General features: G+C 41.3%; 1 protein-coding gene across 2 annotated transcripts in view; it reads right to left on the bottom strand.

Moving 5' to 3' along the window:
* LOC139373361 (probable ATP-dependent RNA helicase ddx6) overlaps positions 1 to 17577 on the bottom strand; it is a 68756-nt gene extending 51179 nt beyond the window's left edge. For both annotated transcript variants that reach the window (XM_071113799.1, XM_071113800.1), the window contains exons 1-8: positions 17436 to 17577; positions 15532 to 16461; positions 15299 to 15362; positions 15081 to 15185; positions 14588 to 14717; positions 11800 to 11946; positions 8442 to 8536; positions 7994 to 8116 (exon numbers count right to left, since the gene is read on the bottom strand). In XM_071113799.1, coding sequence (XP_070969900.1) covers positions 7994 to 8116; positions 8442 to 8536; positions 11800 to 11946; positions 14588 to 14717; positions 15081 to 15185; positions 15299 to 15362; positions 15532 to 15719 — 852 coding nt within the window. In that variant the 5' untranslated portion in view covers positions 15720 to 16461; positions 17436 to 17577. The remainder of the gene's footprint in view (positions 1 to 7993; positions 8117 to 8441; positions 8537 to 11799; positions 11947 to 14587; positions 14718 to 15080; positions 15186 to 15298; positions 15363 to 15531; positions 16462 to 17435) is intronic.
* Between the last annotated feature and the right edge of the window lie 376 nt (positions 17578 to 17953).

The following is a 17953-nucleotide window of genomic DNA, read 5'->3' as shown; positions in this document are numbered from 1 at the left end:
TGTTAATTGAAATTAATTCCTGGTAGAGGTCGACGGATTAATCGGCATAGTTTTCATAACAATCGGTAATCTGCATTTTTGGACGCCGATTATGTCCGATTACATTGCAATCCACGAGGAGACTGCGTGGCAGGCTGACCACCTGTTACGCGAGTGCAGCAAGGAGCCAAGGTAAGTTGCTAACTAGCATTAAACTTATCTTACAAAAATAAATAAACTTAACATAAATCACTAGTTAACAACACATGGTTGGTGATATTAATGCGGTGCCTGTTCATTTATCATCGAATCACAGCCTACTTCGCCAAACGGGTGATGATTTAACAAAAGTGCATTCGCGAGAAAATGCACAATCATTGCACCAATGAACCTAACTATTAACATCAATAACTTTCTTAAAATCAATACACAAGTATATTTTTGTAAACCTGCAAATTTAGTTAAAATAAATTAATGTTAGCAGGCAATATTAACTAGGGAAATTGTGCAGCTTCGCTTGCGTTCAGTGCAAGCAGAGTCAATGCTTCGCGTTCTTAGTAAAAATATCAAATACTGCATAGTATGTATTATTTCTTACACTGTTACCCCAGGAAATCTTAAGTCTTATTACATACAGTCGGGAGGAACTACTGGATGTAAGAGCAACGTCAACTTACCAACATTACAACCAGGAATAAAACTTCCCCGAAGTGAATCCTCTGTTTGGACCACCACCCAGGACAATGGATCGGATCCCAGTAGGCGACCCAAAACAACACTGCCGCAGAAGGGGCAGACGGAGTGGCCTTCTGGTCAGGCTCCGTAGACGGGCACGTCGCTCACGAGTATACTACTCGCTAATGTCCAGTCTCTTGACAACAAGGTAGACGAAGTTCGAGCAAGGGTTGCCTTCCAGAGAGACATCAGAGAATGTAACATTCACTCTGTTTCACGGAAACATGGCTCACTCGGGATACGTTATCAGAGTCGGTACAGCCACCCGGTTTCTTCACACAAATTTTATCAGCATATCGAATGCGCGACCCGGGCTGGCAAAATTCTAGAACATTTCTACTCTAACTTCCGCAACGCATACAAAGCCATCCCTCGCCCTCCTTTCGGCAAATCTGACCACGAGTCAATTTTGTTGCTCCCAGCCTATAGACAGAAACTAAAACAGGAAACGCCCATGTTCAGGTCTGTTCAACGCTGGTCCGACCAATCTGATTCCACGCTTCAAGATTGCTTCGATCACGTGGATTGGGATATGTTCCAGTTAGCCACAGACAACATTATTGATGAATAAGGTGATTCAGTGAGCGAGTATATTAGCAAGTGCATCGTTGATGTTGTACCCACGGTGACTATTAAAACCTTCCCCAACCAGAAACCGTGGATTGATGGCAGCATTCGCGCAAAACTGAAAGCGAGAACCACTGCTTTTAATCATGGCAAGGCGACCGGAAACATGACCGAACACAAACAGTGTAGTTATTCCCTCTGCAAGGCAAACAAACAAGCTATGCGTCAGTATAGAGACAAAGTAGAGTCTCAAATCAACAGCTCAGACAATAGATGTATGTGGCAGGGTCTACAGTCAATCATGGACTACAAAAAGAATACCAGCCCCGTCGGGGACACCAACGTCTTGCTCCCAGACAAATTAAACAACTTCTTTGCTCACTTTGAGGACAATACAGTGCCACTGACACGGCCCACTACCAAAAGCTGCTGGCTCTCATTCACCGCAGCCAACATGAGTAAAACATTTAAACGTGTTAACCCTCGCAAGGCTGCCGGCCCAGACGGCATGCGCAGACCAGCTGGCTGGTGTGTTTACGGACATATTCAACCAATCCCTATCCCAGTCTGTTGTCCCCACATGGTTCAAGAGGGCCACCCACAGAATTGTACATAATTATGACATGACATTGAAGGTTGTGCAATGTAACAGCAATATTTAGACTTAGGGTTGCCACTCGTTCGATAAAATACGGAACGGTTCCGTATTTCACTGAAAGAATAAACGTTTTGTTTTTGAAATGATAGTTTCCGGATTTGACCACATTAATGACATATGGCTCATATTTTTGTGTGTTTATTATAGTATAATTAAGTCTATGATTTGATATTTGATAGAGCAGTCTGACTGAGCGGTGGTAGGCAGAAGCAGGCTCGTAAGCATTCATTCAAACAGCACTTTCCTGCGTTTGCCAGCAGCTCTTCGCAATGCTTGAAGCACAGCGCTGTTCATGACTTCAAGCCTATCAACTCCCGAGATTAGGCTGGCAATACTATAGTACCTATAAGAACATCCAATAGTCAAAGGCATATGAAATACAAATGGTAGATAGAGAAATAGTCCTATAATAGATACAACCTAAAGCTTCTTAACTTCTTGATGCACCCATCCCGTTAGCGGGATCATTTGTCAACATCCGCTGAATAGCAGAGCTTCAAATTACTAAAAATATTTACTTTTCATAAAATCACAAGTGCAATACAGCAAAACACAGCTTAGCTTGTTGTTAATCCACCTGGCGTGTCAGATTTCAAAAAAGCTTTTTGGTGAAAGCATACCAAGCGTTTATGTAAGGACATCTCTCTCAGCAGACAAAACATTAAACAGCTAGCAGACAAGTAGATTGGTCACAAAAGTCAGAAAAGCAATAAACTTAAATCGCTTACCTTTGATGATCTTCGGATGTTTGCACTCACGAGACTCCCAGTTACATAATAAATCATTTTGTTCCATAAAGATTATTTTTATATCCAAAATACCTCCATTTGGTTGGCGCGAAAATTCCAAATAGTATCCGTAAAGTTCGTAGAAACATGTCAAACGTTTTTTAGAATCAATCCTCAGGTTGTTTTTACAATATATAATCAATAATATTTCAACCGGACTGTAGCTTCTCCAATAGGAGAGAGAGAGAGAAAATGTCTGCTCCAAGCATGCAAAATGCTGTTGGCACCCAGCCCTCCAATGACGGGAAGTGATCTTTCTCGCTTATTTTTCAAAATAAAAGCCTGACACTATGTCTAAAGACTGTTCACAACATGTGGAAGCCATAGGAAAAGGAATCTAGTTGATATGCCTTTAAATGGAGCAAAGACAGGCAATGGAACAGAGAGCTTTCAGGATAAACAGCACTTCCGGGTTGAATTTTCCTCATGTTTTCGCCTGCAATATCAGTTCTGTTATACTCAGACAACATTTTGACAGTTTTGGAAACTTTAGAGTGTTTTCTATCCTAATCTGACAATTATATGCATATTCTAGATTCTGGGCCTGAGAAATAGGCAGTTTCATTTGGGTACGTTTTTCATCCAAACATCAAAATACTGCCCCCTACACTCAACAGGTTAACTGGGAATATTGAAGACTCATGTTAAAAGGAACCACCAGCTTTCATATGTTCATGTTCTGAGCAAGGATGGCACATATTGCACTTTTACTTTCTTCTCCAACACTGTTCCTGCATTACTTAAACCAAATTGAACATGTTTCATGATTTAATTGAGACTACATAGATTTTAATGTATTATATTAAGTTAAAATAAGTCATTATTACAAACATATATATATATATATACACACACACACACACACACACACACACCTGCAAAATCGGCAGTGTTTCCTACTTACAAAGCATGTAGAGGTCTGTAATTCTTATCATAGGTACACTTCAACTGTGAGAGACGGAAAAAACAAAAATCCAGAAAATCACATTGTATGATTTTTAAGTAATTCATTTGCATTTTATTGCATGACATAAGTATTTGATACATCAGAAAAGCAGAACTTAATATTTGGTACAGAAACCTTTGTTTGCAATTACACAGATCATACGTTTCCTGTAGTTCTTGACCAGGTTTGCACACACTGCAGCAGGGATTTTGGCCCACTCCTCCATACAGACCTTCTCCAGATCCTTCAGGTTTCGGGGCTGTCGCTGGGCAATACGGACTTTCAGCTCCCTCCAAAGATTTTCTATTGGGTTCAGGTCTGGAGACTGGCTAGGCCACTCCAGGACCTTAAGATGCTCCTTACGGAGCCACTCCTTAGTTGCCCTGGCTGTGTATTTCGGATCTTGTCATGCTGGAAGACCCAGCCATGACCCATCTTCAATGCTCTTACTGTGTTTACTGCATGTGTAACTCTGTTGTCTGTTCATACTGCTATGCTTTATCTTGGCCAGGTCGCAGTTGTAAATGAGAACTTGTTCTCAACTAGCCTACCTGGTTAAATAAAGGTGAAATAAAAATAAATAGGGAGTGAGGTTGTTGGCCAAGATCTCGCGATACATGGCCCCATCCATCCTCACCTCAATACGGTGCAGTCGTCCTGTCCCCTTTGCAGAAAAGCATCCCCAAAGAATGATGTTTCCACCTCCATGCTTCACGGTTGGGATGGTGTTCTTGGGTTGTACTCATCCTTCTTCCTCCAAACACGGCAAGTGGAGTTTAGACCAAAAATCTATATTTTTGTCTCATCAGACCACATGACCTTCTCCCATTCCTCCTCTGGATCATCCAGATGGTCATTGGCAAACTTCAGACGGGCCTGGACATGCGCTGGCTTGAGCAGGGGGACCTTGCGTGCGCTGCAGGATTTTAATCCATGACGGCATAGTGTGTTACTAATGGTTTTCTTTGAAACTGTGGTCCCACAGTTGACCACGTCCTGCCGTGTAGTTCTGGGCTGATCCCTCAACTTCGTCATGATCATTGATGCCCCACGAGGTGAGATCTTGCATGGAGCCCCAGACCGAGGGTTATTGACCGTCATCTTGAACTTCTTCCATTTTCGAATAATTGCGCCAACAGTTGTTGCCTTCTCACCAAGCTGCTTGCCTATTGTCCTGTAGCCCATCCCAGCCTTGTGCAGGTCTACAATTGTATCCCAATGTCCTTACACAGCTCTCTGGTCTTGGCCATTGTGGAGAGGTTGGAGTCTGTTGATTGAGTGTGTGGAAAGGTGTCTTTTATACAGGTAACGAGTTCAAACAGGTGCAGTTAATACAGGAGGGCTTCTTAAAGAAAAACTAACAGGTCTGTGAGAGCCGGAATTCTTACTGGTGATCAAATACATATGTCATGCAATAAAATGCTAATTAATTACTTAAAAATCATACAATGTGATTTTCTGGATTTTTGTTTTTTCCGTCTCTCACAGTTGAAGTGTACCTATGATAAGAATTACAGACCTCTACATGCTTTGTAAGTAGGAAACACTGCCGATTTTGCAGGTTAACAAATACTTGTTCTCCCCACTGTATGTGTATGTATGTATGTATGTATGTATGTATGTATGTATGTATGTATGTATGTATGTGTGTGTGTGTGTGTATATATATGTTTGTGGTAAAGTCTCTCACATTTGAAGTGTACCTATGATAAAATTTACAGACCTCTACATGTAGGAAAACCTGCAAAATCGGCAGTGTATCAAATACTTGTTCTCCCCACTGTATATATACATACACATATACATACATACACACATACATACATACATACATACATACTCTAGTGGTAGCATGAGACGGAGTCTACAACCCACACAAGTGGCTCAGGTAGTGCAGCTCATCCAGGATGACACATCAATGTGAGCTGTGGAAAGAAGGTTTGCTGTGTCTGTCAGCGTAGTGTCCAGAGTATGGAGGCGCTACCAGGAGACAGGCCAGTACATCAGGAGACGTGGAGGAGGCCGTAGGAGGGCAACAACCCAGCAGCAGGACCGCTACCTCCGCCTTTGTGCAAGGAGGAGCACTGCCAGAGCCCTGCAAAATGACCTCCAGCAGGCCACAAATGTGCATGTGTCTGCTCAAACGGTCAGAAACAGACTCCATGAGGGTGGTATGAGGGCCCGACGTCCACAGGTGGGGGTTGTGCTTACAGCCCAACACCGTGCAGGACGTTTGGCATTTGCCAGAGAACACCAAGATTGGAAAATTCGCCACTGGCGCCCTGTGCTCTTCACAGATGAAAGCAGGTTCACACTGAGCACATGTGACAGACGTGACAGAGTCTGGAGACGCCGTGGTTCTGCTGCCTGCAACATCCTGATGCATGACCGGTTTGGCGGTGGGTCAGTCATGGTGTGGGGTGGCATTTCTTTGGGGGGCCGCACAGCCCTCCATGTGCTCGCCAGAGGTAGCCTGACTGCCATTAGGTACCGAGATGAGATCCTCAGACCCCTTGTGAGACCATATGCTAGTGTGGTTGGCCCTGGGTTCCTCCTAATGCAAGACAATGCTAGACCTCATGTGGCTGGAGTGTGTCAGCAGTTTCTGCAAGAGGAAGGCATTGATGCTATGGACTGGCCCGCCCGTTCCCCAGACCTCAATCCAATTGAGCACTTCTGGGACATCATGTCTCGCTCCATCCACCAACGCCACATTGCACCACAGACTGTCCAGGAGTTGGCGGATGCTTTAGTCCAGGTCTGGGAGGAGATCCCTCAGGAGACCATCCGCCACCTCATCAGGAGCATGCCCAGGCGTTGTAGGGAGGTCATAAAGGCACGTGGAGGCCACACACACTACTGAGCCTCATTTGACTTGTTACATCAAAGTTGGATCAGCCTGTAGTGTGGTTTTCCACTTTAATTTTGAGCGTGACTCCAAATCCAGACCTCCATGGGTTGATAAATTTGATTTCCATTGATAATTTGTGTGTGATTTTGTTGTCAGCACATTCAACTATGTAAAGAAAAAAGTATTTAATAAGAATATTTCATTCATTCAGATCTAGGATGTGTTATTTTAGTGGTCCCTAAATTTTTTTGAGCAGTGTATAAAAAAGTTAATATTAAATGTTTAAATAAATAAAAAAATATTTAAAATAAAAAAATAAAAAAATATATAAATATATATATATATTTTTTTTTAAATCGGCCAATTAATCAGTATCTGCTTGTTTTGGTCCTCCAATAAAATCGGTATTGGCGTTATAAAATCGGTCGACCTCTAATTCCAGGTGACTACCTCATGAAGCTGGTTGAGAGAACACCAAAAGTGTGCAAAACTGTAATCAAGGCAAAGGGTGGCTACTTTGAAGAATCTGAAATATATTTTGATTTGTTTAACACTTTTTTGGTTACTACATGATTCCATGTGTGTTATTTCATAGTTTTGTCTTCACTATTACTCAATGTACAAAAAGTAAAAATAAAGAAAAACCCTGTAATGAGCAGGTGTCCAAACTTTTTACTGGTACTGTAAATGCTATAGTAGCGGACTAAAGTATTTCCACCATTTTGTTTCATAGCTGGTAAATAAAAACACCAAGTCAAATAACTATTTTGTTCACAAGCTAGGTTGTTTATCTATGCTCGAGTTTCAACTACTGGGAAAGAGATGACAACGCTTCTACTTGTCAGTATCAATCTCACAGGCACGAACCTCCCGCATTTAAAGGGGCAGGTGAACATTTGTCTAATCTGTTCTATTTTGGTTTAAAGACTCAGGTCACAATACATGAAATTAAACAATACACAACATTACTTCTTACTAGTAATACATTAAATTGTTTTAGGAACTTTACAAAGAACCATCCTTTTTTTATGTTTTGTTGGTGTCATTTTAGAGCGGCTGAAGGACAAAAAAACCAATGTTATGCCCTGACTAACGCATTTCGCATTTATATTTGTGTTCAATGTACTACACCTGCCATTTAGAGTGTGCTGACTTTGGCTAATAAGGGTAACCTCAAGCAGGCTGTGAACCTGGGGTCGAAGCTCTGTGGGCTGCAGTGCAGGGAGCTTCAGGGCCTCTGATAAACGGGCAAGGGAGAAGGCCAAGCGCATCAGGTGACCCCACACACAATCTTGCCCAATGTTTTGAGCTGCTGTTCTCCGGAAGGAGATCAAGGGTAACACTGTTCAGCAAGAATAGCAACATTTCCATGTAAATGGACAATAAAGTATATTTTCTAGTTACGGAATAGCAGAACAGAATGGCCTGTTGGTGATACCACATGGCTGCCAACATGTGGCACTACTCACCATGAACTTCTGCACGCTGATGGGGAAGGTGGCAGAGTAGAGTAGGATCTGACGACCCTTGGCCAGGAAGCTGATGATATCCTCGATGAGCACTACAAAGTCCTGAGACAACAGCTTGTCTGCCTGAGAAGATAAAACATTCAAATGGAGCATTAGCAGAGTCACACAGTATTCTCAAAAAAGTATTTTAATCATGTATTTCTATTAATTTGCTACCACTGGTATGCAATTGATATTTAGCACTGGTTGCCGGGGAAATGTTACATGTAGCTCCTTTAACCTCTTTGGTAGGTTGATGAACCAGATGAGATTTGAAGGCCTTGATGAAGAATAGTGAGTGGCTCGTAACAAAATAGATCAAGAGGACTGATTCTCTGGAGTCATGTACAGTAGTTGATTACAGTCCGTGGTTCATGGACTCAGGTACCACATGTATTTACACACTAACCTCATCCATCACCATCATTTGGACTCTATCCACTTTGGCAACGCCCTTCTTTATCAAATCTAGGATCCTGCCGGGTGTGGCTATGACCACATGCACTGAGAAAGAATCAGAAACACCATCATTACAGATATGGCATTGTGTACAGCTTTACGGTTTTGTGACTTGTTCGTATTGTACAGTGTGGTCCGAAATGATTGTCACCCTCGATGAAGATGAGTAAAAATGACTTTCAAATAAATAAACAAAATACAGAGCTACGCTATAAAGAGTTGAAGTCAGAAGTTTAAATAGATTTAAACTCAGTTTCACAATTCCTGACATTTAATCCTAGTAAAAATTCCCTGTCTTAGGTCAGTTAGGATCACCATTTTATTTTAACAATGTGAAATGTCAGAATAATAGTAGAGAATGGTTTATTTCAGCTTTAATTTCCTTCATCACAATGCCAGTGGGTCAGAAGTTTACATACACTCAATTAGTTTTTGGTAGCATTGCCATTCAATTGTTTGACCCAAGTTAAATGTTGCAGGTAGCCAGCCTTCCACAAGCTTCCCACAATAAGTTGGGTGAATTTTTGCCCATTCTTCCTGACAGAGCAAGTGTAACTGAGTCAGGGTTGTATGCCTCCTTGCTCACACACGCCGTTTCAGTTCTGCCCACAAATTCTCTATGGGATTTAGGTCAGGGCTTTGTGATGGCCACTCCAATACCTTGACTTTGTTGTCCTTAAGCCATTTTGCCACAACTTTGGAAGTATGCTTGGGGTCATTGTCCATTTGGAAGACCCATTTGCGACCAAGCTTTGACTTCCTGACTGATGTCTTGAGACGTTGCTTCAATATATCCACAATTTTCCTCCTCATGATGCCATCAATTTTGTGAAGTACACCAGTCCCTCCTGTAACAAAGCACTCCCACAACATGATGCTGCCACCACAGTGCTTCACGATTGGGATGGTGTTCTTCAGCTTGCAACCTCCACACAATATCCCATAATGACAAAGCAAAAACAGGTGTAGAAATGTTTGCAAATGTATACATTTAAAAAAAAATATAAAAAAAAAGATGAAATATCATTTACATAAGTATTCAGACATATTCAGGGAATGATGCTACAAGCTCAGCACACTTGTATTTGGGGAATTTCTCCCATTCTTCTCTGCAAATCCTCTCAAGCTCTGTCAGGTTGGAAAAGAAATGTCGCTGCACCGCTATTTTCAGGTCTCTCCAGAGATGTTCGATCTGGTTCAAGTCCGGGCTCTGGCTGGGTCACTCAAGGGTATTCAAAGACTTGTCCCGAAGCCACTCGTGCGTTGTCTTGGCTTTGTGCTTAGGGCCGTTGTCCTGTTGGAAGGTGAACCTTCACCCCAGTCCGAGGCCCTGAGTGTTCTGGAGTAGCTTTTCAGCAAGGATCTCTGTACTATGCTCCATTCATCATTCCCTCGATCCTGACTAGTCCCAGTTCCTGCCGCTGAATAACATCCCCACAGCATGATGCTGCCACCACCATGCTTCACCATAGGGATAGTGCCAGTTCTCCTCCAGATGCGACACTTGGTAACCAGGCCAAAGAGTTCCATCTTGGTTTCAATCTTCAGTGACCATCGGGTTCATGGTCACCTCCCTGACCAAGGCCCTTCACCAATTGCTCAGTTTGGCCGGGCCTTGGTGGTTCCAAACTTCTTCCATTTTTTATGAATGATGGAGGCCACTGTTCTTGGCGACCTTAAATGCTGCTGAAATGTTTTGGTACCCTTCCCCATATGTGTGCCTCGACACAATCCTGTCTCGGAGCTTCACGGATAATTCCTTCGAACTCATGGATAGGTTTTTGCTGACGTGCACGGTCAACTGTGGGACCTTATATAGACAGGTGTGTGCCTTTCCAAATCATGTACAATGAAATGATTTTACCACAGGTGGACTCCAATCAAGCGGTAGAAACATCAAGGATGATCAGGTGCATCCTATTTCCATTGAGCTCAATATTTCAACTCATAGCAAAGGGTCTGAACACTTATCTTACACAAACTGTTTAAAAGTTTGGGGTAACTTAGAAATGTTCTTGTTTTTGAAAGAAAAGCAAATCATCTGCCCATTAAAATAACAGCAAATTGATCAGAAATACAGTATAGACATTAATAATGTTGTAAAGGACTATAGTAGCTGGAAACAGCTGATTTTTAATGGAAAAATTGTCCAATTATTTATTTTATTTTACCGGGTAGGCAAGTTGAGAACAAGTTCTCATTTACAATTGTGACCTGGCCAAGATAAAGCAAAGCAGTTCGACACATACAACAACAGAGTTACACATGGAGTAAAACAAACATACAGTCAATAATACAGTAGAAAAATAAGTTTATATAATAAGAAAGAAAGTTACTTGTTTCTGGCGATTTTGAGCCTGTAATCAAACCCACAAATGCTGATGCTCCAGATATTCAACTAGTCTAAAGGCCAGTTTTATTACTTATTTAATCAGAACAACAGTTTTCAGCTGTGCGAACATAATTGCAAAAGGGTTTTCTAATGATCAATTAGCCTTTTAAAATTATAAACTTGGATTAGTCCGTCATGTGTCACAGCATCAGCGGACTGAGCTTGTTGTCATTGCATCATCGGAGGGTGAGGGCTAGGGCCATTCCCTGCAGAAATGTCCGGGAACTTCCAGGTGCCTTGGTGGAAGAGTGGGGTAACATCTCACAGCAAGACCTGGCAAATCTGGTCCAGTCCATGAGGAGATGCACTGCAATACTTAATGCAGCTCGTGGCCACACCAGATACTGACTGTTATTTTTGATCCCTCCCCCTTTATTCAGGGACACATTATTCAATTTCTGTTAGTCACATGTTTATGGAACTTGTTCAGTTTATGTCTCAGTTGTTGCATCTTATGTTCATACAAATATTTACACATGTTAAGTTTGCTGAAAATCAACACAGTTGACAGTGAGAGGACATTTCTTTTTTTGCTGAGTTTAGATATTCCATTAAAAAAAAAATCAGACGTTTCCATTTACATTAGTCATTTACAACATTAACAGTGTCTACACTGTACTTCTGAACAATTTGATGTCATTTTAAAATGGACAAAAAAAATAGCTTCTCTTCCAAAAACAAGGACATTTCTAAGTGACCTCAAACTGTTGAAAGGTAGAATACACACATGTAAAAATGTCTAAAAACCTATTTTGGCTTTGTCATTGTGGAGTACTGTGTGTAGATTAACGCCGTAACGTAACAAAACGTGGAAAATGTCAAGGGGTCTGAATACTTTCCAAATGCACTGTATTTATCACAAGGTTCCATTGTTGGTATTTAGTAACGGAATGTGATGCTGCTGTTGGGTAATTACCAGTCTCGTCCAGGCGCATGATGTCATCTCGCAGGTTGGTGCCGCCCGTGGTGGCCATGACCTTCACGCCGCCCAGGTGCTTACTGATCTGGATACTGATCTGGCTAACCTGCAGGGCCAGCTCACGAGTGGGCACCATCACAATGGCTTGGGAGAGGGGGAGAGGTATAGATAGGGCAAGTGTAAGACAAATGTGATTTGACAGAGTAGTAGGAGTATGGCTCCAAACAGTGACCATTTAGTCGCATTTTGCTACCCTTTGACTTGACTGTGTGAGCTAAACTGTCCAGTCAAGGTTCCCTCTAAGCACCAGACTGAACTTCACTCAACTTTCCAGAGTTTTCCTCATCAACATACCGAAACAAAATGAACTATGCAATACCAAACATGCAAAACTAACTAGGCAAGACATTTTGATGTAGGCAGGACGCATCGGAGTATGATTTTATTACATTGACAGACTCAGCCCGTACTCTACACAGACCGGTGCAGTATAACCATCAGAGCTGCACTAGGCCTATATGCAAATAGACTATTGCCATATATGGATCTCCGCCATTTACCTTGAACTGTTTACAGCATGAGTAGTCGTGAATAGATGCGCTTGTTTTGAGATGTACACATTTTGTTCATATTATTTTCTAGTTAGTGAGTTATTAGCCCAGTTATAGATAATTTGTAGTCAGCGATAGTGGAGTGATGGCTTCCTACTAGAGCACAAAATATGTACATTTCTAGACATCTTTGAAAAGCAAGTCAGGTAAAGATTTTTGTCTTAAAGGGGCAGTGCTATATTTTCAGACAGGCTTGAATAGGCTAAGTAGCCAATAGGCAGAGGGTAGCATAATTTGTCTGATTCTCTGTGATAATGGTATACGAATAATAACGCATTTTATTTTGTAAAGTGGTTTCCTGCATCAAACAACATTTTCAGTCAACTCCTTGTCTGAAGGACAAGTGGATAAACAGGTTAATGTCAAGCCCTGCATGTTTTTCCCCCAAAAGTCTCATAGAATGTAGGCCAACATTGAACACCACAGATTTGCTGCTAATGTAGGCTGAATGATAGAACCGTTATTTCCATGTTAAAATGTTATGGGATGCATTTTCTCCATTGTTTTTGATGGTAGGCCACTCTGGTAGGCCTAGATTATGATCAAAAACACAAAGTAGTCTACTTGGCCACATTTAAAACTAACAAAGCGGGTACACCTCAATGTTCACAGTAAACACGTGCTGAAGTTGAACAGAATTTCCGCAATGTTAAAGTTTGCGCTCAGCAGACATGAAATTTGCTCGGTGCTGAAATTCTTTTGAAGGAACATTGTGTTCAGTGCTCCCATATTTCATTGAATTATGACCTAGAATTACTAACAATGGTAATTAGGTATGCTAAAAAGGATATTTTCTGTGTTGGAATGGTTTGGGCATACCCCAACAGAATGGTGTGGGCACATACCAGTCATAAGGTACAAGTGTCCCGCTGATTGGCCAGCTCATCCGCCTCAGGAGTATGACATTTATTTATTTTGTTTAACTAGGCAAGTCAGTTAAGAACAAATTCTTATTTACAATGACGGCCTACCCCGGACGACGCTGGGCCAATTGTGCGCCACCCTATGGTACTCCCAATCATGGCCAGTTGTGATAAAGCCTGAAATCGAACCAGGGTCTGCACTGAGATGCAGTGTCTTAGACCGGTGAGCCACTTGGGAGCCATTATACTCCATGAAGAAATAGCAAGCATTTTTGAAAAAGTCTTAAGATTTAAAAAAAATAAAAAATGTTTTTAAAAACTCCTCAAAAGTATTTTTCTCTCTCCAATGCATGCTTTGGCCACAAATATGAGTATAGGATGAGTCAACAACATTATCTGGGTATGACTTAACAGAATACGAACTTCTAAAGTAAGATTTTCACTGGACATTTACTTTAAATGTTTTATTTGTCGGTGAGAGCTGCCCATTCTACATGGTCACCTCACTCAAACATGATTTGGTCAAGCAGTAAGTGCATTATGCTCATGATTCCTGTAATGAAAGTGTCTGCCCTGACGCTCTGCCTGTTTCCCTGGGGCCCGCTGCTGTGATGATCAACCCACTTTCCCTACCTCTCCCACTTTGCTCTAGGGGAAAAAAAACATTTTGATTGTATAACATTTAAAACTACAATTGCAGGAAAATATACTTGTCACAGTTGAAGAGAGGAGGTTCTCCGATTTCTGTAGGTATACGTTTTATTTCTCAACTCTCAATTTTTAGCTCTATAGCAACTATTTTATAAAGCTTTGGGATATGGAGTGTGCGAAATCCGCATTGGACATTACGAAAGCATGGGCCTGATTGGGTAGTAGGCTACAACTGCAAAGTTATTTTTAGGACATTAAAATGTACTGTTAAGCTTAATATGGCTACTACCAGTGGCTATTATATTTAAGTTAGCTATCTAGATAATGTGTTTTGAGTTTCCACTTACTCATGTGGTGAATTGGACCCAAATAAAACATGCCTTTAATTAGTGTACACAAATTCATCTATATTTTAACAGTAAAATGTAACAATAGCCTAATTGTCAACCCAAAATGCATGACAACAACTGTATTACGTTCTACATCAAAATATCTTGAATCACGCATTACTGCTTAAACATAGATGAAACATAACTTGAATACCTTTTCAGTAGTCTATAACACTTTAATAAAGCACTGTGAATGACATAAGACTATTGTTGTAGTAGACAAGTCGAGTATAAAAGGAGGGAAAGAGTAACGTGAAGAGCCTTGACTCACCCTGTATATAGTCCTTCTTCAGGTCTATTCTCTCCAGCATGGGGATGAGGTAGGCCCCACTCTTCCCTGTTCCATTCTTGGCTCGGGCCAGGATGTCTCGTCCTGACAGGGCTATGGGAATGCTCTCCTCCTGAAAGTGACAAACTCTGGTTTAATGGAATTTTATCAAAAAATATCTAACTACAAAAGCTAAGTCCAAAGACTTCAGTTATAACTCAAGATGCAGTCCGGGATCTTAAGCTCAACAAATTTGCAACATATTGTACACATTTTTGTGGGAGGTAATACATCACACGAAATGGATGACGTAGTACATCATTGGATGACATAGTACACACGCTCGAGCACCACTTTCAAAACTACCTGCTGAAATTATACAAAAGTTCTGGAGCATCTTTATAGGCATCAGAATCAGGAGCCAATTTACATCAAGGGAATCCCCCAGTTTCAACAGGTCATCTTTGGGCAGAGACTCTCCCAGTGAGTGTCGTACCTGGATAGGGGAGGGCTTCTCCCAGCCCATCTCAAAGATGCCCATCAGGAGCTCCCGTTTCAGACAGTAGTCCTCAAACTCATTTCCCTTAGTGGACGTTACATCCTGGGACACAGCAAGAAAGAGGTTAGACAACAGAAGTAACAGACTTGATTAAAATGATACCGGGAAAATCCATGAGCTAGTGAAAAAGCATGCTGCATTGTACCATGACTTACAGAGGTTCTGACCCTGGTGTCTTTGGGAGGGAGCTGTAGGCTCTTTTTCCAGTCATCTCCAAACCTGACAGAGCAGAAGAGAGCAATTAAAAGAACACCTGCACTACTGATTTCTAAAACAGAATCTACTGGGTCATCACTTCTAAAACCTGGTATGAAGGTATAATAAACTATGAGCAGAACACAATTGTTTCAGTCACTGGGTGAAACAGGGGTGTGAGAGAAATGTGTACCTAATCCCAGTTCCCTCCTGGGCAGCACCCGCTTTCTGGGATGCACCTGTGGCCTCGTCTGACAGAGAGCCCAGGACGAGGGGTCCTGATTGGGGAGAAGCCGGTTTAGGCAGCCCCCTAAGCTGCCCGTTCTGCTTGTTCAGTCCCAGGACGACAGGACCAAGGTTCTCTGTTCTGGCAGCTGCCATTTCCGCTTTCCTGTTTTTATTCTCAAAATATTAATATTTTCTGTTTTTTTGCCCCCTTAAAAAGCCTCTTCAAAAGTAGATGAGTCTAATAAAGCATTAACAAATATTATCTTGTTTTTTTGTCCAAAGCTTTTACAACAGAAGTCTGTCGTTTTTACATACGTGCAGTTCGGTCCCCTTCAACAGAGTTTACTGCCGTATGAAAAAAAAATAGCATTTATACAAGAGCTCTCCCAAATGAAGAGATATATGCATTCAAATGCATAAATATACGGCACCTGCACACAATATAGAACATTATATGTGAACAATAATCAAAGTTTAATTCCTGCAATAGAACTGCTATTTGAAGCGGGGGAATAGCATCTGTAATATAATCTTTGTTCAAACGTACATTTACATATTTTTATTTCCTTGTTTTGCATCAAGTCCATTTGAATTGCTCAACATCGATGTCCTTTGTACAAATATTTCATCAAAATAATAATGTTCTTATTGTTCAGCATTTGTTTTCCACTCTGTCTGTATATGTCCATCCACGTGTTAAAGTAGTTTCCTGATGTTGAAAATCAAACAAGGGTAACTGTAGTCCAAAAGCAACGCAGCTTTAAGTTCCCCTTGGGCTCCTTTCGGTCTGTCCCCTCTGTTCCAGGTGAGTCTCCCTCCTCTCTCAGCTTTTCTGTCAACGTGTGTAGCTGTGTGTGTGAGTGGTGGTGTATTCAGCAACTCAAACCTGTTCCACCTGACAGGAAGAAGGAGAATTTGATTTTAGAAGTAAAGTCAGAGTGAATACTATATAAACCCTAGACTAGCTTTAAAACCGCATAATACAATGTAGAATAGATGCACAAATGTTATATTCAAATCCCCAACTACATCATGTCAAAAATGTATTTGGCGTAAAATTGCTTTTCTAGTGTTGGCTTGGTGGATCAGTCTGTAGTGTACTCCAACCCATTGGTGTACTGCATGAGCACATAGGAGTTGCCTACACTACAAGCATTATGAGCCCAGACAACAGGAGAGTAACGTTGGGCGATGTCGTCAACAACGTGGGACTACTTTATAGACGTAATCACTTGCGAACTTTGAAGTTACTTTGAGGAAATTAGCTAACGTTAGCTAGAAGCACCTTAACTTAAATGAAAGTGAATTGCAAATGTATGGACAACAAAACACGTCACCGTCTTTAGCTAGCTAGCTAACATTAACGAACAGGGATGTCCTTATCGGTCAAATAAAGGTTTTAAAAAAAGACAGCTAATGTTACCAGTCAGTTGTTAGCCAACTTATCTCAATTGTGCCAACTGCAAAAAGTAATTCAAACCTGACTAATAGCGATTTGACGCTACAAAAGGCCATTTATCTGGCCAACTTGAGAGGAAGATTTTTAGTTAGCCAGTTAACTTATATTACTAGCTATCTAATGACGTTAGCCACACAGCTTGACATTAAACATGCAAGTCGGCTAGTGTGTTAAGCTATCTGAATAATCTAAATAGTAATTTAGTAAGCCATCTAGGTATCGTTACATCACTGATGAAAGGGGTTATTATAAACTAGCTAGTCAGATGAGTTAACTTGGATGGCTTGTGCATTGGGCTGTCGTTTTCCATGTCTGAATGTTAGCTGGCTATATTATCTAGCTGACAAGCTAACGTCGACTTTATCAAATCTGTATAATACTAATTAAATAGAACACCACGAAGTACTCACCTTTCTCTCACTTTGATGTTATATATCATAAATGTTTGCGGCAGATCAATTACTTATGTCACTGTTAGATTAAATTCACTCCATATAAAACGCTAATTCAACATGGTCTCCTCTCTTCATCACCGCATTCTTCTTCTGTGGTATCATGGCGGTCCACAAACCAACGTTTAAAGTGCATGCCGCCACCTACTGTGCTGGAATGTCGATCAATCATGATCAGACCAACTATGTACTACCATGAAAATAAAATTCTAAACCAAATAAATCCCCAACACCACCAATTACAGCACTTAACCTTCACATTGCTTCTTCATTCATTCCTTGACCCTCATCCTCCCACTCCATGTCATCAGATCTGACACCCATCTTGTTAGCATTCCAACACAGCTGTTGCTTCCCCAAATTTTTTCTCAATTTTGTCCGCACTACTCGCCACGATTTCCGATCTCCTACTTAAGATATTTCAATATCCCAGGGCTCCCCTACCCTATTGTTGTTGTTGTTGATAATGATGATGA

This window comes from Oncorhynchus clarkii, chromosome 18 (genome assembly GCF_045791955.1).
Source record: "Oncorhynchus clarkii lewisi isolate Uvic-CL-2024 chromosome 18, UVic_Ocla_1.0, whole genome shotgun sequence".
In the NCBI taxonomy this organism is placed as follows: Eukaryota; Metazoa; Chordata; class Actinopteri; order Salmoniformes; family Salmonidae; genus Oncorhynchus; species Oncorhynchus clarkii.
The sequence above is the reverse complement of the archived record's forward strand: the minus strand, read 5'-3'. Positions and strand labels throughout refer to the sequence as shown.